This window comes from Pleurodeles waltl, chromosome 2_2 (assembly GCF_031143425.1).
Source record: "Pleurodeles waltl isolate 20211129_DDA chromosome 2_2, aPleWal1.hap1.20221129, whole genome shotgun sequence".
NCBI lineage: Eukaryota > Metazoa > Chordata > Amphibia > Caudata > Salamandridae > Pleurodeles > Pleurodeles waltl.
In genome coordinates this window covers 224,146,140-224,171,218 of record NC_090439.1, presented here as the reverse complement: position 1 = coordinate 224,171,218, position 25,079 = coordinate 224,146,140, and the positions used below count along the sequence as shown (strand labels likewise).

Sequence of the window (25,079 nt, the reverse complement as noted above, 5' to 3'; positions counted from 1 at the left end):
TCTCTACCTTTGTCTACAAAGAAGAGAGCCACAGGATATCTGCCCATTGCCTCTTGGGGACCTTTTGCACTTTATCAACCCTTTCCAGGGCAGTTACCCATTTGTGGATGTCATCCCCAGATTTGTTAGGGTTAACTATCCTGCTGAGATTCCTAGAGTCAAAGTTTTTCTCTCTGACCCTTGAGTCTCTTGTGCTGCCACCACGGAGTTCTAACCTCAAACTCTTTTGCTCCCTCTCCACCTCTAGGGCCTTCCTTTCTAGAGCCAGCTGCTCCCTTTCAGCCTGAGCTTCACTTTTTCAAACTTGAGCAGATGGTAACCCCTATCTAATATTATCTCCTCTGGGTTATTAAAATAGGTGGACTCAGCACAGGATGCTGAGGAAAGTGAGGATGAAGCTGAGGAGGATCTATTGCTCCTGGGAACCATTTGGACCCTCCCAGGGGGAGTAAAAGTAGACATACCTATGAGGCCCCCTTCTGTTCTGTTAGTACCTCCCGGTACATGCCCCAGGCTGTCCATAGGGAGTCCCTCTGAGTCCTCTTGAACATGCTCAGAGTAAGAACCTGAGGTACAGGGTACTTCCTGGCCTAACTCTTTAGAGCCACCCCTCCCACCTGGGTCTCCCTGCTATACCTACCCTTCAGAATGGTGGAGGTCATATTGCATTAGCATTTCTAGGAGCTGAGGTTTAGTAGGGTGACTACATGTCTTTAGTTTTCTAGACCTACATAGAGTCCTAAGTTCCTGGAACTTAAGGATGCTGTAGTCAGACTCCTGTGTTTGTCTAGATTCCTCAACTGAAAACATGGTACTAGTGTAGTGTATGTGTATCTACCCTAGTGTTCTAAACTTTTTTCCCGAAGATTGGTGAAAGGGCTATGCCAGACTCTTAAGAACCCAGTCTAAGGAAAATGCAGAGAAATACCAATTTGCAAAAAGTACAGTATGTACCTCAGTCAGCAGTGGTTCCTGTGGAAATCCACTTATGACCAAGTGGCAAAGCAATGCAAGTCTTTATCGTACCGCTTCACCACCAATGTAGGAGGCAGGGTCAGTATATGGTGTTCACCTATAGGTGAGGCATCCTGTACTGAGTCCAGGCAACCCTTAGTGATAGTGTAGGAGGCTTTGGATAACCAGAGCTCTCAGAAGGGTAGCTGTGGAGAGCAGCTAAGGCTTATCCAGGAGGTTGTAACGCAGTTGCAAATACAACACAAGTCAGTCAGTGACGCACACACAGGAAAGAACCACACCAGTGTTAAAACAATATGGTATACTTATTGTAACACACACTCTAGAAGTAACTTTGGTAGATCGCCTAACTGGAGATATGAACATACAAAAATATACGTAGCAACAGGTAAGTAAAGGTATAAAATAACATGGGCCCCTATGGGGTGGCAGTGCCAAACCATATACTAAAAAAAAATGGAATGCAGAAATCACTCCCAAACCCCACACTACCACCCAATGACCCTTAGGACTGGGGAAGTAGTAAAACCTCAAAGGTAAGTAGTTAGGATTCCCCAGTCGCCCATGTGCAGAGTTGTAGTCCAGAGTCAGTGTCCGTAGGATAACATGAGGTAGTCACCGTTGGAGTTTTTGCAGTTTAGGACCCTTCCCAGAGTCCCCAGAGGAAATGTGTTGGGACAACGGAGGCTGGATAGTGCCCCCACCCATGGATACCCAGAACTGTGGAGTTCCTACACCAGGGAGCTCAGGTGCATAGGGTGAAGTTGTGCCTGAACCTCCTGTTGAAGTCAATGGTTGTCCAGCCGCTATCTTGACCTGTGGACCAGGTCAGTGGAACCCAGGTGTGGATTCCTGAAGAAGTGGACCTAAGGAAAGAGGGGACAGAGTCCAGCCCACCTGGAGGTGCCCAGGCAATGCAGGAGAGCAATGCCCACCTTCTCAGAGATGCTTTCATGTTGGACGGTGGACAAAGAAGTGCACCTGTGGAGTCCTGGTGATGCAAGAAGATCCCAGACGTCGTCCATGAGCTGTCCCACGACGGTTGTTGAATTGCAGAGGGGTCAGTGGTTAGCGGGGCTGCCAACAAGCCTTGGCAAATACACAGAATCCTTGCATGGAGTTTGCAGGATTTGTGGGGACCAGCAAGGTCCAGAGGACCCCACCTTGGCAGGTAGGTGAGGGCCAGCCCTTAGCACGCAGGAGAGCCAGCAAGAATCAATGGAGCCCCCAGCAGCTGCTCTGGCAGCAGGCACAGGGAGTCAGAGGCCTCAACAGCACAGACAGCAAAGAGGGATGCCCACATCACAGGAGTTGCAGAAAGGACGTTTTTCTTAGAGCTGGAGAGTACTGGAGGTCGGGGATTTTTGGGGCTAGGAGGTCTTCGGACTGAAGAGCCAACAAACCTTGGCAATGACCAGACACAGTGCACAGGGGCTCCAGTCAAATAGCTCCAGTGAGGGACCACAGGCTTCCCATATGCAAGGAAACTAGGTCAGACCTCTGGTGAGCCACAGAACTACCACCTTTGTGGTAGAGCCTCGAAGAGTTCGTGGGACAGCAGGATCCACCAGCTGGTGGTCATTGTTGAGGTGCCTGTGGATGCAGGGGAGTGACCCCTTCACTCCAAGGGAGAGTCCTTCTTGCTTTCCTAAGTGCAGGCAAAGTCCTTATGGCTCGGCCACAGGGTTGCAGAAGTCTTTGCAGAACTTTGGAACAAAGTTGCAGTAAGAGCCATCCTACTGGTTACTGTCTTGCTCTTGGTTCCAGCCAAGAACAGTAGCGGTTCCAGTGTCCTGGCTCTTATTTCCAGGATGGCGGAATCAAGTGGCCACCTGGTAGTGCTTTGTGCACCTCCCTAGGGCAGGAGCTGGGCAGGGAGATGGTCACTCCCCGGTTCCTTCACTGTTTTAAACCAGTTTATACAAGGAAAGCACCAAATGTGCCCTTCAAAGCAGTCTGGTGATGCTCAGAGGCACCCCCACTCCAGCCCAGATACACTTTTTTCTAAAGAAGAGGTGGTCTAACCTCTATCTTACAGGGATTCCTTTGTTCTGCCTTCCCCTGCCCAAGTTAGGTTCAGCAGGAGCAGAGCAGAACAGTGTCTGGGGTCAGCAGCAGCATGGATTGGCATGCAGACCCTCCAAGGCTGTACAGGCAGACTTTAGGGATCCCCCAGAGTACATGGAATCATGCAACTACACTGATTCCAGTGCTAGTTGCATGATACCAAAAAGTTTGATACCATACATGCCTATGTTGGGTGAAGTCATTATGTAGTTGGACAACTCGTGTTGACCATTGTCCACTACCTACCTTAAGATGGTGTACCCACACTTAAAAAACCCATGAAATGAAGTTTGGGGTTTGTAGGGGCACATCTGCTCATGCAGAGGCGCACTCACACTTAAAACCATACACACTGCCCTTGGACCAGGCAAACCTTATATCTGGAGTGAAAAATGCATGCTTCATCTCACACAGGCTGGGATGGCAGGCCTGTAGTCAGTTTGCATTGGCCCGCATGGGTAGTACCATATATGCTGCAGCCCATGGTAGACTCCTGATGTACCAATGCCCTGGGTCCCTGAGTACCATATACCATGGACTCAAATGGGTGCACCAGTCTGCCAATTGTGGAGTGTAAAAGTTACCATATAACTAAACTTGGGGGGAGAGAACACTGACACTGGGGTGCTGGTTTGCAGGATCCCAATGTACTGCAGTCTAAACATACTGACACCAGGGAAAGGTGGGGGCAACTATGCCAGAAAGATACTACTTTCCTACACCAGCTGTAGGAAAGTACCCTCTATTGACAGGGTTACCCCCACTTTTTGCCTGCTATCAGTGTACTTAGAACTGCTAGCCAGGACCCCAATGATTGTGCTTTCTCCCTCCAAATGTGGTTATCTTGGACCTTTGTGCACTCCACAATTGGCATACTGGTGTCCCCTTATAAGTCCCTAGTATATGGTACTTAGGTACGCAGGGCATTCGGACAACAGGGGTCCCCCATGGGCTGCAGCATGTATTATGCCACCCCTGGGAACCCATGCAAAATGTGTGTGCATGCACCCTTTCACCCCAGGTTACTGTAAGTCACCCCTATGGTAGGCCCTTCCACCCCAAAGGGCAGGTTCCTAAGTGTGAGCCTCCCCTGCATGAGCATGGGGGGTCCCTACGAACTCCAGTTCCAATGCACTGGACTTCGTAAATGCTGAGAAGCCATTCTGCCTGTGTACTGATCACAAGTGTGGTGGTGTGGTCCAGCTACATAATGGTAACTCCGAACCTGGGCATGTTTGGTGTCAAACATGTCGGAATCATAACCAAATACTAATGCCAGTATTGGTGGCATGATTTCATGCACTCTGTGGGTTCCTTGGAAGACTCCCCCAAGTATTGCTCCCACCAGTCTTCCAGGGTTTTACAGGCAGCCTACGCTGCTGCCACCCCTCAGACAGGTTTCAGTCCTTCTGCTGCTTGACCAGCTCAGGCAGGCGAAGGCAGAACAAAGGATTTCCTGTGGAAGAGGAAGTCCACAACCTCTATCTTGGAAATAGGTATTAAAAGGCTTGGAATGGGTATCCTCCCCAAGCCACCGGTTTACTTTGAAGGGCACATTTGGTGCCCACCTTGCATAAACCGGTTTGCAGCTGTCCAGGGCCCTCTGGTCCCTAATCTGGTGCAAAACTGGACAAAGGAAAGGGGAGTGACTACTCTCCTGTCCATCAGACCCCCAAGGGTGGTTCCCAGAGCTCCTCCAGGTGGCCACTTGATTCTGCCATCTAGAAAATAAGATATGCAGAGGCCCCTGGGAGCTTCTGAGTGGCCAGGTCAGTCAGGTGACGTCAGTGACCCCTGTCTCTGGTAGGTGGTCACAGTGCAAAGTGACCAAACCCCCTCCTAGGGCTATTTAGGGAGTCCTTTGCAGGTGGGTCCCCAAATTCGGCATGCAAGACTCCACGAGGACTCCTCTGCGTCGACCTCGTCTGCTCCTGGCCACCAGAACCACAACTGCACAGTTCAGGAACTGACAAGACTGCAACTCCTGAGATGCCCTCGCCTTGCAGCATTGTTTCCCTGGCTCCTTCCAGCAACTGCAGCATTTCCACAGCTGTGCATCCTCTGGGGTTGGCAAGACTTCAGCTGCCCCAAAGAAGCAAGAAGGACTCTTCCTTGGAGTGAATGAGTCACTCCCCTGCATCTGCAGGCACCTAAGGCAACGACATCCGGCTGCGTGGATCTGCCCTCATCTGGAACTGCGTGGATCTTGCAACACAGGTGGTGGTCTGGTATGTTCCCCTTTGTCCTCTCTGCCCACTTTGGGAGACGGTGAGCCCTTGCCTGTCCTTGCAGGACAGTACCCCTGTGCACCACGACTCTTACAGCAACAAAGGCTTGTTGTTTCCTGCTCCAAGGGATCTTCAAGCGCAGAGTAGTCCCAACCTCCAGCACTTAATTCTTGCATGGACAGTCTCCTCTCTGCTGCGCCAGTGACGTGGGACTCCTCTCCAGGTGTGCTGATTAGCCTCAACGTAATTTACTGTGCCAGCTGCCGGTGGGTTCCCTGTGGGGGCTGCAACTACTTCTACTGGACTGAGGGTCAGCCCAGCCCCCCCTCTAACTGTCAAGTCTCCTGGACCTTGCTGGTCCTTTTCAGCCTTGTAACTCTTCTTTTGCTCTGACTTGCATTCGCCAAGACTTGGTGGTCCTCCTGACCGACTGCAACCTGGCAACCGTTATGGGACATCACCTCCATGGCTCCAAGGACTTCTCTGCAGCAAGGACCGAGCCCACACGTTGGGCAGTGCAGAACTGGACCATCTCTAGATGAGTTGTACTCCTCATTAAGATTTGCTGTGCACTGGCCAATAAGCAGCCCCCTGAGAATGTATACGCCCATTCTACCCGAGCTAAAACTGCGACCACTGCGTGAGAACGTGGAGTTCCAGCCTGGACATCTGCCAGGCAGCAACGTTTACTTAACACTACTGCCCAGTCAGTCAGGTCTGTAGGGACAGGCACTTTGCCTGTCGGTCCTGCAGAACTTTATAGTCTGAACTTGGTTCCCAGACTCACCTCTGCGGATTGTATTGGGTGGGTAACTATTCAAGGGTAAGGAATCTGCAGCTAGAAGTCTTTATCAGATGGAGTACTGATTTAGAAAATCTAACGGATCCAGTCTGATGCCTGAGGAGATTCCAAGGTAATCGATCTGCACCTATATCCTCTACCAGATAAAGCGTTATTGAGGGTAAGTAACTTGTCAGTCAGTTGATCTTCCTGATAGTCAACTGCCTGACCGGATCTTGAAACACCAGCATGGGCAATCTCAGTTGTCAACTCCTGGAAGATTGAGAATGGCGATGCAATCCAAGGTGGTGCAGGACGTCTTCTGACAGAGGAGAGAGAGCTCTGGCTTTATTTTTTTTTCTCACCACTGTGGAGACGGCGCAAACCTCTGCGTGTTTGGAGTGCGGAAGAACACTCTCTTTAGGACACTCATTCAAACTAGAGTGGAGCATGGGACCTCTGTAGGCCTTTCCTCTGCTGCCTCTCTTGCCCCCTATTTCTGAAGAAAATCAGGAACGGCTAGGCCCAAATCATTGTAATGGCTTTGTGTTGGGCAAGGAAAGTGAGGTATCCGCAACTTCTGGGCATGAGCATCTATCCTCTGATCAAGCTTCCACTTCCTTAGCCTCTGCTTCTGCAGCAGCAAGGCAGAATTCTAAACCCGAACTCGCGCAGCCTACACCTCCATGCAGAGGGATTGATCAGTGGTATTTGACTGCATTTATCCTGAGGTTGTGGATGTAATTCTTGCGGCCAGGCACCCAGCTGGAAAATCTGTTTGCTCAGTGGGCTGGGATACATTTGTGTGCTTTTGTGGACACAAAACAGAGACAACTTGCAAGCTAAACTGTTGAATGTTTTGGTGTTTATTTTATCTTTAGGCCACCAAGGTGTTGCAGTGGACACCATTAAAGATTATTTATTGGGGCTTTCAGTCTTTTTGCTTTTGACGGGCCAGCTCTCCTTGGTTAAATCACATGCTTGAATGCAGTTTATTAAAGGCTTAAGATACATATTCCCTTCTAAACTGTTTGTGATACCATCATGGGATCTTAATTTGATGCTGACATTCCTCATGTGTACCCCCTTCAAGCCCATACTGGTTGTGTGTACTGACTCTCAAAAACATCTTTTTCATTAAGATCAGTTCAGTTTGTTTGGTGGGTGTGCTGCAGTCTGTCTCGGTGCTGCTGATCTACGCAACCTTTTTTGCAGACAAACTGGTATTGAGAATCAGGGTGGCCTTTTGATAAAATGTGTGACTCCTTTTCACGTTGGGCAATCCAACGCCCTCTTAATGCCCTTGCTCTGTCTCACCCCTCAAATTAGGAGGAGAGACTCCATCAGCTGGACACTAAAAGAGGTTGAGGATTTTACATCATTTGCACCAAAGACCTTGGGGTGGATGATCAGCTTTTTGTGGGGTTGTCCAGTGCGAATAAAGGTAAAGTGGTGCACCAAAGGACTGTTGAGGTGGATCGTTTGCATCAAGATATGCCACACATTGGCCAAGAAGCAACCTACACATTTCATTCCAAACCATGACATTGGTGTCAGTACACACGCCTCAAAGCGCTACTGCCTTGACAGCCAGGTCTGACTATAAGAACATTTCACCCATTTGGTCCTGCAGGGCTTTCTAGTTTGATCCCACTCCACAGACCCTTCCCCTTGAGAGGTATTGCTTTGTTGTCTATTCCTGATGTGAGTAATCTGTGGTTGAGAGTTTCCATCAGAAGAACAAGTTACTTTCTTTTGGTAATACTCTTTTTGGTGGACGCTCTTATCAAATCTCAGATTATCTCACTGCCATCCCAACGTGCCATTCTGTAGCGTGATCTCTCTTTACAAAGATCTCAAATTAGAAATCGGCATACTGGTACCTTCACTTGTTTTGTGCTCCGCATCCGAGGGCATTGAAAGTCCAGCAAGAAACTGATGTTGGCGCTCAGGAATGGTGTAGGAAGCTGACTTTCTATATAGTGCACTAAAATGAAGTGCACTGTGCAGGGAATACAGTGGATCCCCCATTGGTGTGCAGAGGCAAATGTAGGTAGGACCAATGCTCTATTTTGTGGTAGTCTGGGCCACCAGTTAGGTTTATCAGAGGGTAGTGCTAAGCATTAGCTATACTCACAGAGGCAATAAATGAGACACACACTCAAAGAATAAACCCAAGACCAATTTAGAAAAGTAACAATTCTTTTTATGTGTGTCTCAAACCTAAGAACTTCATAATCAGGCAAGTAGACTTTTGAGCCTAAATACTTTGCAGTTTAAAAAAAAGACAGTGCATTTTTTTTATCTGTTATCCTACGGAGGAAAATCAATCTTCAGCAAATACAGGATTAACAACAATTTACTAAGCCAATCTCAAGGAGTTAAGGTAAGTATTGGGCACTGATCATAATCACACAACAGGTCAGTCTGGACGGGACTGGGGTGGGCAGTCTGGTGCAGAGGTGTGCGGTAAGGCGTCAGGTGCCCAATTGGTTTCTTATGATAGTCTGACCCTGTGACAAACAGGATGCATGCTTTGGCAGGAAAGACAGTTGGGAACAACAAACAGGTAAGTAGTCGGCTAGGGATGCTCGGGACATAGGTGCACCTTTAGTCCTCTTCTCCAGTGCCCAGGGGTGCCAGATGTAGGAGTGTCTGTAGGCGTCAGGTTTTCACGTCCATGAGTACCCGCGGTCGGGGTGGGGGGGGGGGGGGGTCCTGTTGAAATCTGGTGTCCCGTGGACCTGCGAAGATTCTCCAACACAGGTGGTGGTTCTAAGGGGTCCTCTGGGTCCTCTTTGCCATCTTTCCAACTTGGGAGATGGTTAGCCCTTGTGTAGGAAAATGGCTCCTTGTTGCAGTTACCCCCCCTACTTTTTGCCTGTTATTGATGCTGACTTGACAGAGAAGTGTGCTGGGATCCTGCTAACCAGGCACCAGCACCAGTGTTCATTCAGTTAAAATGTACCATTGTTTCCACAATTGGCACACCCCTGGCACACAGACAAGTCCCTTGTAAAAGGTACCAGTAGTACCAAAGACCCTGTGACCAGGGAAGGTCCCTAAGGGCTGCAGCATGTGTTGAGCCACCCTAAGGGACCCCTCACCTAACACATGCACACTGCCATTGCAGATTGTATGTGTTGGTGGGAGAAAAAGGCAAAGTCGACATGGCATCCCCCTCAGGGTGCCATGCCCACTAAACACTGCCTCTGGTATAGGTAAGTCACCCCTCTACTTAAAGCCCTAATGCAGGGTTCATTATACCACAGGTAAGGGCATAGCTACATAAGTACTATGCCCCTACAGTGTCTAAGATTATTCTTAGACTTTTTAAGTGCATCATGGCAATATTAAGTATATGGTCTGGGAGTTTGTCAAAAACGAACTCCACAGTTCCATAATGGCTACACTGAATACTGGGAAGTTTGATATCAAACTTCTCAGAATAATAAACCCACACTGATTCCAGTGTTAGATTTATTTAAAAAAATGCACACAGAGGGCATCTTAGATATGCCCCCTGTGTTTTACCCAATCCTTCAGTGCAGGACTGACTGGTCTGTGCCAGCCTGCCACTGAGACGAGTTTCTGACCTCCGGGGGGTGAGAGCCTTTGTGCTCTCTGAGGCCAGAAACAAAGCCTGCCCTGAGTTGGAGAAGCTCAGGCTTCGTGTTACAATGCCCCAGGGCACTCCAGCTAGTGGAGATGCCTGCCCCCCAGACACAGCCCCCACTTTTGGCAGCCAGTTCGGGGAGATAATGAGAAAAACAAGGAGGAGTCACCCCCTCAGCCAGGTCCACCACTAAGGTGACCAGAGCTGAACTGACCACCTTCTTGGAAAATCCTCCATCTTGTTTTGGAGGATTTACCCAATAGGAAAACCGATGTGCCCCCTCCCTAAAGGGAGGAGGCACAAGGAGGGTGTAGCCACCCTCAGGGACACTAGTCATTGGGTACTGCCCTCCAGCGCTAACACATTTTTAGTATTTAAGGGTGACCCTGAACCCAGGAAAACAGATTCCTGATGACCTGAAACAAGGACTGCTGACCTGAAAGCCCCGCAGAGACAACAAATGACTTGGCCCCAGCCCTACCGGCCTGTCTCCAGACTCAAAGAACCTCCACAGCGACTCATCCAGCAGGACCAGCAACCTCTGAGGACTCAGAGGACTGCCCTGCAACCAAAGGACCAAGATTCTCCCGTGGACAGCGGCTCTGTCCAAACAGCAACAAAGAAACCACCTTTAAAGGGACTCCAGCCTCACTCAGGAAGCGTGAGTCCCTAACACTCTGCATCCGACGCCCCTGGCTCGTGTCCAGAAGAACGAACACTGCAGAGAGGACCCCAGGTGACTCCAACGATGTGGACACCCTGAAACTACCTCCCTGCACCCCTACGGTGACACCTGCAGAGAGAATCCAGAGGCTCCCCCTGACCGCGACTGTCTAGTAACAAAGGAACCCCACGCCTAGAAGAAGTACTGCACCTGCAGTCCCCCGCCAGCGGGAAACCAACTACCGTTGCAGGAGTGACCAGCAGGCGGCCCTCATTCTTGCCCAGTTGGTGGTTGGTCCGAGAAGCCCCCCTGTGCCCTGCCTGCATCGCCAGAGTGACCACTTGGTCTCTCCATTGATTTCTGCCTAAAACCCGACACCTACTTCACACACTGCACCCGGCCACCCTGTGCCGCTGAGGGTGTATTTTGTGTGCCTGTTTGTGACCCCCGTGCTCTACAAAACCACCCTTGTCTGCTCCCCGAGCACACACCTGCTAGTAGACAGGAACCAGAGCACTCCTGGTCTCCATAGGCACCTATGCTATTTAGGCCCTACTTTGACCTCTGCACCTGACTGGCCTTGTATTGCTGGTGCTGGGTGTTTGGGATTGACTTGAACCCCCAACAGTGGGCTGCCTATGCCCTGGAGACTGAACTTGTAAGTGCTTTACTTACCTGAAAAACTAACCAATACTTACCTCCCACAGGAACTGTTGATTTTTGCAGTGTACACTTTTCAAATAGCTTATTGCCATTTTTGCCAAAACCGTGTACATTACTGTTTTAATTCAAAGTTCCATATTTAGCTTTGCCAAGTACCTTACAATTTATGTACTTACTTAAATTCTGACTCTTGTGGTTCTTAAGAAAATAATATTTTTCTATATAAAAACCTATTAGCCTGGAGTTAAGTCTTTAAGTGTGTGTGTACAACAAATGCTTAACACTACCCTCTGATAAGCCTACTGCTCGACCACTCTACCACAAAATAGAGCATTAGTATTATCTAATTTTGCCACTATCATCTTCTAAGGGGAACCCTTGGAGTCTGTGCACACTATCTCTCGCTTTGAGATGGTATATACAGAGCCAGCTTCCTACACTTTGCTGTTTTCTCCAAGACTGAATCCCTGTGCACCAAGACTGTTGCAGCAAACAATGCTTGCTGTTACCTGCTCTGAGGGATCGTCAGTCTCCAAGTAGTGTTGGCCCCCAGCACACTACCTCTAAAGGACAGTCCCCGCTCTGCTGCTCCAGCGATGTGGGACTCCTCTATTGGTGTGCTGCCTGGTCCTCACTGCGACTTACTGTACCTGCTGCCAGTGGGTTGCTCGTGGGGGCTCCAACTGCTTCTGCTGGCTCTCCTGTCTTTCAAGGGTCAGCCCAGACTCCCCTCCAAGGGGCAGTCCCCAGGACCATGCTGGTCCTCTTCAGCTCTGAAAATCTCCAACAGCTCCATTTGCATTTGTTTGTGCTTGTTGGTGGTCCTCCTTACCACTGTCTGCAATCCGGCGATTGGCGAAGGACAGCTCCTAGGTGACTTCAGGGACTCCTCTGCAGCACCTGGATTCCGCAGCTGGACTTCATCCACCATTGTCAACCTGGATCTTCACTCACAGAAGGGTGGACATTGCCTCCGGCCAAACCTGGACACTGCTGCGTGGGCTGGACTCTGTCCACTTCTTTTATAGGTCTTCTTCATCCGGAATCCACTGTTGGGTTCCACCAGCCTGGTCCTGTTCTTGCATTATTCCAGTTCCAAGTCCCCATTTTAGCCCAGAGGATGACCAGGTAACTTAGCTCTGCTCTCCTGGCTGCTGGGTGTCTTCTCGATATTCACCTCTTGGGGTTCCATACTCTCCCAGCCCTTGGTTAACTATTCCATATCCTCTGTTGGGGGACCAATTCTCGCATTCCACTATTTTAGTATATGGTCCCCCCCCCCCCCTTTTGCTATTTCTAATGTTTTTATGCTAATTCCTAGTACATACCTGTGCAAATGTGTTCCTATAATAAAGTACCTTAATATCTGTCAGAGACCTCTAGTTGCAGATTCCTTCGCTTAGAATTTTCCCCAGGCATCAGACTGGATCTGGAAATTTCTTCTTTGAGCAATACCCTTGTGTGTCGGTAGGAGTCATCGGTCGACTCTGTGGCCGACGTTATCGTGGTCCCCGTAATGACAGCGGGAGTAGATGCCGCCTCAGCACAGTGACATCCGTTCTTTTCTTTCCGTGCCACGCGCTGATCCGGAGAGAGTCGGGCGCATTCCCTTTCGCACTCCCAGATAGGGAATCAAAAAAAGAATGTGTTTTCTTTCTCCAGTGTCGTGCTGCGGTCAGTGAACACCGCATGCCTTTTGGGCCTCTATTCCCACTGTCTGTGGGATACAGTCACGCACATTGTGCCACAGATATCGGAGGAGGCCCGTGTCTTCGTCTCCAAAGCTGTCACTGAAGGGAGGGACGCAGCAAAGTTCACTATCAGATGTGGGCTGGACACGACCGACTCTGTAGGTAAATCTGTTGCAACGGCAGTGGCCTTGAGGCATCACAATTGGTTAAGTACATCTGTTTTTTTGGGAGATGTCCATCAGACTCTTATGGACATGCCCTTTGATGGCTCCCGTCTCTTTGGAGACCAGGTGAACTCGGCCTTGGAGAGGTTCAAGGCCTCCCGGGCTATGGCTCGGTCCCTCAGCCTTTCCACTGCCCCTCATCCCCAACAGTCCGTCTTCCATGTCACGTCCCTATCCCAGCCACCGTGCCACCCATGCTGTTCATCTGCTGCATGGTCAGGGATGCGGAATCCCACGTGGGTGTGGGGCAGGGAACCAGAGGTCTGCCCGGTCCACCCCTGCTGCAACCTCCAAACTCTTCTGGACCGTCTGCTCACTCCGGTCCAGTTGGCGGAAGGATTCAACATCACCTGCTCCACTGGGAAACCACCACTACTGACGTGGGTTTTGCAGATCGTTCGAAGGGGCTGCTCCCTCCCCTTCGAATCTGCCCCACCAGCCATGCCTCCATCATTCAGCTGTATAATAATTTGGCACTTCTCCGTCAGGAAGTTGCAGCTCTCTTGGCCAAGGGAGCCATAGAGAGGGTCCCTGCGCCAGAAGTAGGTCGTGTTTTTTATCCCCGCTACTTTCTGGTGACCAAAAAGAAAAGGGCTTACGTCCTATCCTAGACCTTCGGGACCTTAATCTCTTCCTCAAGAAGGAGAAATTCAAAATGCTCACCCTGGCTCAGGTCTGCCTTGGACCCGGGAGACTGGATGGTAGTGTGGGACTTGCAGGATGTTTAATTCTATTTTCCCATCCTGCCTGCCCACAGACGTTACTTACAATTTGTGTTAGGTCACGAGCACTTTTAGTTTACCGTGCAGCCCTTCTGCCTTACCAGCGCCCCTCGGTGTTTACTAAAGTGATGGCGGTGGTTGCAGCTCATCTGCACAGGTTGAGGGTTTTTTAATCTTCCCCCTACCTCAACGACGGACTGTTGAAGGCGGACTCACCCCAGAAGGTTGTCTCCCACTTCAGACTGCAATGAACTTCCTGCACACACTGGGATTCACTATAAACGTGCCAAAGTCAAATCTAAATCCCTCACAGACGCTCCCTTTCATCGGAGCTGTTCTGGACACAATGCAGTTTCAGGCCTGTCCTCCTGAAAAGTGAGTCCAGGATATTCAGGCTATGATTCCGATCTTTGAGCCTCTCTTGGGTTTCGGAGAGACTAACTCTGAGGCTGATGGGCCTCATGGCCTCCATCCTGCTAGTGACAGATGCCAGATGGCATATGCAGGCTCTGCAGTGGGACTTGAAGTTTCAGTGAGCACAGCATCAGGGAAGTCTCTCCGACATCGTCCAGATGTCGGCGGGAACTGCGAAAGACCTGCAGTGGTGGCTTTAGAATCCACATCGGGTCAACAGCTTATCCCTCTCCCTTTCTCAACCAGATCTATCCATAGTTTTAAACGTGTCACTTTTGGGATGGGATGGCCACACAGGAGAAGTGGAGATCAGAGGCCTCTGGTCTCCACCGGAGTCTGGGCTCCATATCAGTCTTCTGGAGCTCTAGGCGATCAGGCTTTCGTTGAAAGCATTTCTTCCCTCTCTCAAAGGGAAAGTAGTGCAAGTATTCACAGACAACACTACCATCATGTGGTACTGCAACAAAAGGGCAGAGTAGGGTCCTGAACCCTTTGTCAGGAGGCACTGCACCTCTGGTCGTGGCTGGCACATCAGGACATTACCCTGGTGGTTCAACATCTGGCAGGCTTTCTGAACGCCAGAGCAGACAAACTCAGCCATCGATGCATAGCCGATCACGAATGGTGTTTCTTTCAGCAGTGGTGAGATCGTTGGTTAGATCTGTTCGCCTCTGCAGAGAACGTTCAATGTCAGTTGTTTTGCGCATTGCAGTTTCCAAGGCGGCACTCGCTAGGTCTGGCGCACCAATTTCAGTCTTCTTCGCGTCTCTGCACTTTGACATGGAAAGTTGTGAAAAGAAACGGATGTCATTGTGCTGAGGTGGCGTCTGTGTACTACTTCGGATGTCATCACGGCGACCACGACACCAGTGACGCCCGCGGAGTCTACCAATGCTACCTACTGACGCAAAGGGGTATAGCTCAAAAATAAAAATCTCCGGATCCAGTCTGACGCCTGGGGGAAAGGAATCTGCAACTAGAATATGTCTCTACCAGATATATCGTTACCGAAGGTAGGTAACTTGTACTTCTGCAACACTGTGGTTCCTTTCATGTGTGATAAGTTATGGTGTGACTATTGTGGTATTGCAAGTGCTTCACACTCCTCCTAGATAACTCTTGGCTGCTCACCGCAGCTACCACTATAGAGCTGTGGCTTCCTTGACACTGTAACACTAACTAATAGGGATTGCCTGGACGTGGTGTAAGGTGCCAACACCATGGGTGTCACCCACACACCAGGTCAGCCTTCTACACTTGGGAATTCGTAATGACCAGTATCCAGCACATGCATTTAAAATGGCTTCCCTGTGCACTTACTATATGTCAGAATCGACAGAGATATAGCAGGGACATATCTGCTCATGCATATATGCCCTCATAATGTGTTTTGATGCACCCTGCCCTAGGGGTGACTTACACCTGGTGCATGCAGTAATAGGGGACCTGCCACAAAAGGGATGTGTGACAGGTTGGTTTTTTTAATTTTGACTGCACCAGCACACGTTGTGTGCAATGGCAGCACTGTGTGGGTTAGGTGAGGGATCCCTGAGGATGGCATAATTGGTGCTTCAGCCCTCCAAGACCTTCCTTAGTACCCCAGGCCGTAGGTACCAGGGGTAATGTTTACTAGGGACTCACAGTGGTAGCTATAAAGATTGCCAATTGTGCAAAACAACTGTGCACTTTTGGGGAAAGGGATCTGGCCATGGTGACCTGGTTAGCAGGAACCCAGTGCACTAACAGCCAAAGCCACATCAGAAACCAGGCAAAACGGGGGGGCTCACCATGTCACAAAGGGTTCTTTCCTACAGATGGTGTCCATATGCTCAGTCACCTCCGGGGCAAAACGAGGTCAGTGTAAACTGCAAAGTGTCACCCAGCATTGCTGAGTGCACTGCTCTGAAAAAGTCAATTTCCAGCCTGCTGTCTGGGGAATATTCTAAATGTGAGGAATCTACTGTTCTATAGCATATCCACCAGAAATAGTGTTACTGGAGAAGGTAACTTGTTCTTCCATCTCCCTGCACCACATTTTTTCAGGGTGGTGAAGCCTTTCCTCCTACGGCTGGTAGGAAGGGTAATTGTCCTTCTGAAGAGGAGATGGGGCGAGTTTTTCACAAAGGAGTGAAAGAACAAGGGCTTTTATTGCTGCTATATTCTGGTAAGAATAAACCAGCAGGAACCTTGGGTAGTGCTGTCCTGGCTTTCAGTGTGCCCAGCAAATGGGGTAAAAGGGGAGACTTCGAAATATAACAATGTCTACGCCAGGGAGACTGAATGTGTGTCAGGAGTGTGCAGAAATCTTATTTTCACATCCCTTCTACCCAACACAGACATTTTCTACTTTTTTAAGTTGGCAACAGTCAAGGCAGAGTTCTCTTAATCTGATGGTAGTGCAAAGGAATTTTTATATTTTCCTGTATGTACGATTGTATACTTGAGGCAAACTCCAAGGTTTTATTATTTAAAATCCTGAGAGGAATAGTAGACTTTATGCAGGACTAATTTTCCACATCATTTCAGGCAAGTCTTCTTTCACTCCATTGCAGGTCACATGGTACTTACTAGTATGTTCTGACCACAAAAAAGAAGTGCTTCCTTCAGAGGAGAAGCTATTGTCTTTTCTGGAAAATTGTTGAAGTCTTCAACCAAACTGTAGTCAAATGTGTTGTTTTGTTTCTAGACTTAATGACATTGTGTATCTTAAACCAAGTCATACCAACACTGGTGAGACTACAGTGGCTCTGTTTTCAGGATTGCATTGTCTTCAAGACCAGCTGTATCAACCTACAAGGCCATTTGAAATAACACCGTCACCTAGCTGACAGAAAACAACATGTTCAACATTATTATTTAAAATCCTGAGAAGAAAAGTAGACTTTATGCAGGACCTAATTTTCTACATCATTCCAGACAAGTCTTCTTTCACTCCATTGCAGGTCACATGGTACTGACTAGTAGTTTTGACCACAAAAAAGAAGTGTTTCCTTCTGAGAAGAAGCTATTGTGTTTTCTGGAAAATTGTTGAGATCTTCAGCCAACCTGTAGTCAGATGTGTTGTTTTTTTTCTAGACTTAGTGGCATTGTGCATCTTAAACCAAATCATACCAACATTGATGGGGCTACGGTGATTCCGTTTTCAGGATTGCACTGTCTTCAAGACCAGCAGTATCAACCTACAAGGCCATCTGAAACAACACCATCACCTAGCTGACAGAAAGAAACATGTTCATCATGTTTTTTCAACTGCAAAGGCGGTGGGAACAGGCAACATTATACACACCTGTGGAGCCCAAGTTGACAACTTACAAAACCAAAATAAAATATTTTCAGAATAGGTTTTCATATTGAAATAGTGGCACACAGAGCAACTTGTCCTGCTACAGACCCTTCCTCTCAGCAACACTTTTGAAATGGATTCTTTTTTATAGTACATTATATTGAAATCTGTTACCGGAATGAACAAGGAACACTAAGTCCAGAGTGTATTTCAATAAGAATGCTCATGTTTTGTAGTGGCTCCTTTCCTTGGCAGTTCGCCTTCCTTGCCTTCAAAATTCCAATACAAATAGAATCAACAGGTAGCTGTTATAAGAGCGCCAACTAGTTTTAAATGACAAAATCATCACCTAGGTTTTCGTTGTGTGCACTATGCAGACAAATGTCTCCCCCAATAACAAATACCATATATGGAGACTTTAGCTTCAAAGTTCTCATACCCTTGGTCCAAATGGTATACCCTTTTAATAGATTGGTCAATAACATTTACCTGAAATGTTCCTGTGATTCATCTTGTTTCAACTGTAATTTCCTAACTTGAGCAATGCAATGCTAAGATGATACTAATTTACACAACACTGGCTCCATCAGTGGTGGTACCAGATCTACTCATCTTGGCTCCTGAGTGTGCAAACACCTGACCTTCCAAAAGGTTGCATGATTATCCTGAAGAAAGCAATATGTTTGTACATCAATCTTTTACGCTTTACTCTTTTGTCAAACAGTTTTTTTTCAATTATTGTCCACAGAACCAGTCAAAACAAAGCATCAGCAAAAGAAAATGAAAGAAACTCCAAGGCCCTTAACAATTGGCATGATCATTGCCACCAAAAGTATTAATTCCAAACAAAAATGTTCTGCATATTAGTACCGTAGTCTCCATTTGCATCTGTGAATGATACAATTCAGTGTTCTTACATTTTCAGTTTTCTAGCCTTCCTTTACACTTTCAAAGACAAGAGTAACCTATCAGCTATACGCATGCAGTACAATGTTAATAATCTGTCCATATTGTCTTTAATGGTTTATCGTTCAAAGGATACATCAATGTCATGAGAGAGGATTTGCCTGGGTGTCTATATCTGAGACTACTAGTTGCAGATTCCTTACCTTAGAATTTTCCCCCAGGCGTCAGACTGGATCTGGAGATTTGTTCTCTTCGAGCAATACCCTTGCACGTCGGTAGGTGGCGTTGGTCGATTCCGTAGGCGTCGTCACCGCTGTGATGTCTGGAGTAGGACAGAGACGCTGCCCTCACACAGTGACGTCAGTTCTTTTCTTTCCGCGCCACGCGCTGATCCGGAGAAGAGCTACCCTTGGCTATTTTTTGGCCTAATTCGACCGTTTTGTCAAGTTTTTGGTGTGCGAACTTTGGTGTGTCGAGGATGTCCCCGAAGAAGGTGAGGATATGCAGTTAGAAGTCTCTGTCAGAAAATCAAGTTACTTACTTTGGTGGTGTTTTTCGCGTGGACACACTGTTTAGCTGCAAAGTACTCACCAACCCTACCATCCTCCCCCATTCTGCAAATTGGGCTCTTCATCCAAAAGGTCGTGTTAGACTCTGCAAACTAGTTTAATAATTAACATTGTTTTTTTACATGGATCCATGTTTTTGGCACAAAGCTAGTCACAAAAAAACTGTTACCTGAGTGGTGCATGTATAGAAACTGATGTCACTTCTGACACTGAACCATACAACTCCATCTGCTGGGGCACATCGGTACTACTCAAGACTGGACAGGATTGAGGAATACTCTAAGATGAGGAATCTGTGGTTACATAGGGCCAGATGTAGCAAGCAGTTTTGCCCATTCTGTGTCTATGGGAAAATGTGTTCGTACATATGGCCCATAGTCTCTATCAAAAAAATGTATTTCCGAATGTAAGTAACTTGTTCTTTCAGCATACTGAGAAATTTTTGACTGTGTAGATTCCCTTGTGAGAAATTCAGAAAAATTATAATTTTCGAGTCCTTTTCAATTAGCCCGAGATGTTACAGCAAATCATTATGGCAGCTCAGTTCTGATGGTGCGCACCTGCAACTCAGTTGGATACACCAACATTTCGAGAAACACACACATCTCCACCAGACTTTGCCTCTATTCAGTTTTGTTCCTCAACCCTTAGCTCTGCAACTGAATTGGGAGCTCTCTGAAGGAACAAGTGACAACCAGTACAATATGTATCATTTAACAGCCTTTGTTTGTGCCTGGCCCGTTCGCGAAAATCACATTTGGCCTAAGCACAAACCGAAAACATAAACAAATGTTTCCTAGATTGTTTGCATTGTATTGTTTATTGGAAGAGTTTAATTGATATTTTTTTTCTCCAAAGGGATCTTCATTCGTACTTGCTCGGAGACCAAGAGGAGAGTGATAACAATGCGAACCAGCAAGCTAATAACAACCAACATGGCCGCAATAACAATGCTATTCCAGTTGTCGGAGAAGGCCTTCATGCAGCACACCAGGCCATACTTCAGCAAGGAGGACCAGTAGGCTTTCAACCATATCATAAGCCTATCAAATTTCCACTTAGGGTAAATATACAATAATAAATAGTTTTGAATCTTCTCTGTATGACTTATATTTGGGATGCCACAAAATGTAATGTTTTATTATTTGTGGTGCAACGTTTCTCCACAATGTTGTTCCTTTTTTATTTCTTACTTTGATATTCTTTGTATTTGATATTCATAACCATATCACCTTTTCACCCATTATATGTGACTTGCTTTTTGATTACCCAATTATAATTTGCTAATTAAAACTAATATTACATTTGGCTGAATAATACATTACTGAAAAGAACTCACGAGCAGGACCCAGAAGCACTTAGAATGCAAAATATATGACTTTTTAAAATTAGATCTGTTAAATACCGAACTTAATACCGCCCATTAGAATCTTTTATTTGTTAAAGTCAGTGTGGTTTTATAGGAAAGCACCCTTTTTACATAGTTAGCCCCCACTTTTTGCCTGGTTTTTGATGTTGCTTTAACTGTTAGTACACTGGGTCGCTGCTAAACAGGTCCCCACTGCCAGATCTCTTTCTCCAAAACTGCACAGTTGTTTTGCACAATTGACAAACTCTTTAGCTACCACTGTAAGTCCCTAGTAAATGATACCCCGGTACCTAGGGCCTGTGATTCTAAGGAAGGTCTCTGAGGACATTAATTGGGCAACCCTCGGGGACCAACCCCTCACATATCCCACACAGTGCTGACATTGCAGACTATGTGTGTTGGTGCAGGCTAATTTGAAATCACGACCTGTTACACACCCCTGTGTGCCAGGTCCCCTATCACTGCATGTGCCAAGTGTAAGTCACCCCTAAAGCTGGGTGCATCCAGGCACATCTGAGGGCATATATGCATAAGCAGACATGCCCCTGCTGTGTATTTGTTGATTCTGGGACATAGTGGGTGCACAGGGAAGGCATTTTAAATGCATGTGCTGGACACTGGTCATTACGAGTTCCCCAGCTACATGATGGCTTCTCTGAATACTGGGATGTTTTGTATCAAACATCTCAGAATAATAAACCCTCACTGTAGGAAGTTGGCTCTGTGTATACTATCTCAAAGTGAGAGATAGTGTGCACAGAGTCCAAGGGTTTCCCTTAGAGGTTGATAGTGGCAAAATTAGATAGTACTAATGCTCTATTTTGTGGTAGTGGGGTCGAGCAGTAGGCTTATCAAAGGGTAGTGTTAAGCATTTGTTGTACACACAGGCAATACATGAGAACACACACTCACAGACTTAACTCCAGGCCAATAGGTTTTTATGTAGAAAAATATTATTTTCTTAATTTATTTTAGAACCACACGATTCAGAATACATAAATTATAAGGTACTTAGCATATGAAACTTTGAAGTAAAACAGCAATGTGCACAGTTTTATCAAAAATGGCAATAAGCTATTTAAAAAGTAAACACACTGCAAAAATCTAGAGTTCCTGGGGGAGCGAAGTACAAGTTAGTTTAGCAGGTAAGTAAAGCACTTACAAGTTCAGTCTCCGGGGCATAGGAAGCCCACCGTTGGGGGTTCCAATCAACCCCAAACACCCCGCACCAGCACCACAGGGCCAGTCAGGTGCAGAGATCAAAGTAGGGCCCAAATAAAATAGGCACCTATGGAGACTAGGGATGCTCCGGTTCCAGTCTGCTAGCAGGTAAGTACCTGCGTCCTCTGGGAGCAGACCGGGGGGCTTTGTAGAGCACTGGGGGGGGGGGGTCCCAATCAGGTACACAAAATAAACCCTCAGCGGCCTCCAGTGAAATCAGTGGAGGGACCCGGGGGTCACTCTGGCGATGCAGGCAGGGCACAGGGGGGGCTTCTCGGGCCAGCCACCAACTGGGCAAAGATGAGGGGCCACCTGCTGGTCACTCCTGCACTGGTAGTTGGTTCCTTTTTGGCCTGGGGGCTGCGGGTGCAGTGCTTCTTCCAGGTGTCTGGTTCTTTGTTAGTGGGCAGTCGCGGTCAGGGGGAGCCTCTGGATTCTCTCTGCAGGTGTCGCTGTGGGGGCTCCAGGGGGGTCGTCTCGGGCTACTCACGGGGTTGCAGTTGCTGGAGTGTCCTCCATGTGGTGTTGTTTCTCTGGATCTCGAGCAGAGGGCGTCAGGTGCAGAGTGTGAAGTCTCACGCTTCTGGCGGTAAGAGTGAGTCCTTTGGAAGTTGCTTCTTTGTTGCAAAGATGTTGCTGTTTTTGAGCAGAGCCACTGCTCACAGGAGTTTCTTGGCCCTGAGGGTCAAGGCAGTCCTCTGAGGCTTCAGAGGTCGCTGGTCCCTGTTCGATGCATCGCTGGTTGCAGGTTTTCGTCTCAGGAGACAGGCCGGTAGGGCTGGGGCCAAAGCAGTTGTCGTCGTCCGTCGTCTCTGCAGGCTTGTAGGTCAGCAGTCCTTCTTTGTAGTTCAGGTTGCATGAATCTAATGTCCTGGGTTCTGGTGTGCCTCTAAATACTAAATTTAGGGGTGTGTTTAGGTCAGGAGGGCAGTACTCCTTGCTACTACTCCTGGCTACTGTCCTGGAGGGTGGCTAAACCCTCTTTGTGCCTCCTCCCTGTGCGGAGGGGGGCACATCCCTATTCCTATTGGGGGAATCCTCCAACACTAAGAAGGAGGATTTCTAAAGGCAGGGGTCACCTCAGCTCAGGGCACCTTAGGGGCTGTCCTGACTGGTGGGTGACTCCGCCTTGTTTTTCTCATTATCTCCTCCAGCCTTGCCGCCAAAAGTGGGGGCAGTGGCCAGAGGGGCAGGCATCTCCTATAGTTGGGATGCCCTGGGGTGCTGTAACAAAGGGGGTGAGCCTTTGAGGCTCACCGCCAGTTGTTACAGTTCCTGCAGGGGGAGGTGTGAAGCACCTCCACCCAGTGCAGGCTTTGTTCCTGGCCACAGAGTGACAAAGGCAGTCTCCACATGTGGCCAGCAACTCATCTGGTTTGTGGCAGGCTGGCAGGAACTGGTCAGCCTAACACTAGTAGTCGGGTTGGTATTCAGGGGGCATCTCTAAGATGCCTTCTGGGTGTATGTTACAATAAATCCCTCACTGGCATCAGTGTGCATTTATTGTGCTGAGAAGTTTGATACCAAACTTCCCAGATTTCAGTGTAGCCATTATGGAACTGTGAAGGTCGTGTTTGACAAACTCCCAGACCATATACTCTTTTGGCTACCCTGCACTTACAATGTCTAAGGTTTTGCTTATACACTGTAGGGGCATAGTGCTCATGCACGTATGCCCTCACCCGTGGTATAGTGCACCCTGCCTTAGGGCTGTAAGGCCTGCTAGAGGGGTGACTTACCTATGCCACAGGCAGTGTGAGGTTGGCATGGCACTCTGAGCGGAGTGCCGTGTCGACTTAGTCTTTCTCTCCACCAGCACACACAAGCTGTGAGGCAGTGTGCATGTGCTGAGTGAGGGGTCCCCAGGGTGGCATAAGACATGCTGAAGCCCTTAGAGTCCTTCCCTGGCATCAGGGCCCTTAGTATCAGGGGTATCAGTTACAAGGGACTTATCTGAGTGCCAGGGATGTGCCAATTGTGGAAGCAAAGGTACAGTTTAGGAATAGAACACTTGTGCTGGGTACTGGGTAGCAGGGTCCCAGCACACTTTCAATTAAAACTTAGCATCAACAAAGGCAAAAAGTCAGGGGGTAACCATGCCAAGGAGGCATTTCCTTAAAAGTCAGCATCAATATCAGGCAAAAAGTATGGGGGGGGGGTAACTTCAAGAAGGAGCCATTTTCCTACTCTCACTGACCTCAGTGATGGATTTATTCATAAATACACCCATAGGGCACTTAAGAGATGCCCCCTGAAAATCTACGCAGCTACGGGTGTGTTCACTGACTGTTACAAAATAGTGCAGCCACCCTAGACTGAGTTCTGACCCCCTGGGGTGAGGGCCAGCGCTCTTGAAGGCCCAGAGCAAACGCCTACTCTGGCGGAGGTGATAACACCTCCTCCAGTGCAAGATGGACATTCCAGGGCGAGGAGCTTCAAACGGCAGCACAATCAGAAGAATTTGTTAAATTAGGAGGAGTGCCTCTTCATGCCAGTCCCACCTCTAAAGTGGACAATCTGAAGTGGACACTACTTTCCAATTCCTCCATCTTGCTTGGAAAGAATTAGCCTACTAGGTTTAGGCTTATGGCCACTTCCCAGCGGAAGTGGTCATAAGAAGATATCAGTTACCCTAAAGGTGGTCAGCCAATTGGCTACTGCCTGGCACTCTCTGAGCTGCCCTTAAATTGAGTATTTAGGTGGCACCTCTGAATCCTAGAACTCAGATCCTGACTATTTACGAAAAAGGACAAAGAGTCGAACTCTGCAGAATAAGAGGAAGAAGAAGCAGCTAACCCAGTACAAGGCCTTCCTGCTAACCTCAGCCGACTCTTCACGAAAAGACTCATCCTACAGCTTCAACCCAGGAAGCCTGCCTTACTTGTAAAAAGACTCAGACTCCTGTGAGCAGCGGACCTGCTCTGCAACAGAGTATCCAACAAGGACTCAGCAGCCTGGAAACCTGACACCTGAAGTGACCTCTGCAGCCGACGACCTCGACACGGTTAGAAGCCCAGTAGTGGTGCCAGTGGGGCTCCCCAGCCGTCCTGAGCCTGAGTCCACCAGAGTGTCACCCCTCCTGGACTCATCCAAGTCACCTGCAGCACCTGCATGCAGGCCCCCTCTCATCCAGCCTGGAGGTGAGAGAAAAATCTGACATCTACAGCAGCCATTGCACCCTTAACCCCTTATCCCAGCTACGGTGGGTCATAGGTGCCAACAATGTCCTCTGGCTCCTGAGAGCTCGAGTCCACCCTGGGTCCAGCCATGCCGGACTCCACCACAGTGCCTGCAGCATCAACTCTCAGGACCCCCTGACCACAAGTGTTCCTGTGTGAGAAAACCAGACCAAAAGAAACCCATGCACCCGTCGCCCATGTGCACAGGAGAAGAGGTCCAAAGGTGCACCTACATCCCTGAAAACCCCAAATATACTGCCTGTTAGTTGTCCCCGACTAACTTTCCAGCCAGAGCCTGCAGCTTGTTTGTCACAGGGTCAATCTCCCAAAGGAAAGCATTGGGAACCCGACACCTTACTGCACCTCTGCACCTGGCCGCCCTAGCACTGCTTGGTGTGACCTGGTTGGTGTGGTTCTGATCAGTGCCCTGTACTTACTTTAACTCCCTGAGATTGGCTCTGTAAGTCATTGTTAACCTTTTATTTGCAGAACATTGTTTTTCCTCCA

General features: G+C 48.3%; 1 protein-coding gene across 1 annotated transcript in view; it reads left to right on the top strand.

Moving 5' to 3' along the window:
- The window catches only part of MARCHF6 (membrane associated ring-CH-type finger 6), a 1,058,737-nt gene that overhangs the window by 630,119 nt on the left and 403,539 nt on the right, over positions 1 to 25,079 (top strand). The window contains exon 19 of the mRNA XM_069219690.1: positions 19,662 to 19,866. Coding sequence (XP_069075791.1) covers positions 19,662 to 19,866 — 205 coding nt within the window. The remainder of the gene's footprint in view (positions 1 to 19,661; positions 19,867 to 25,079) is intronic.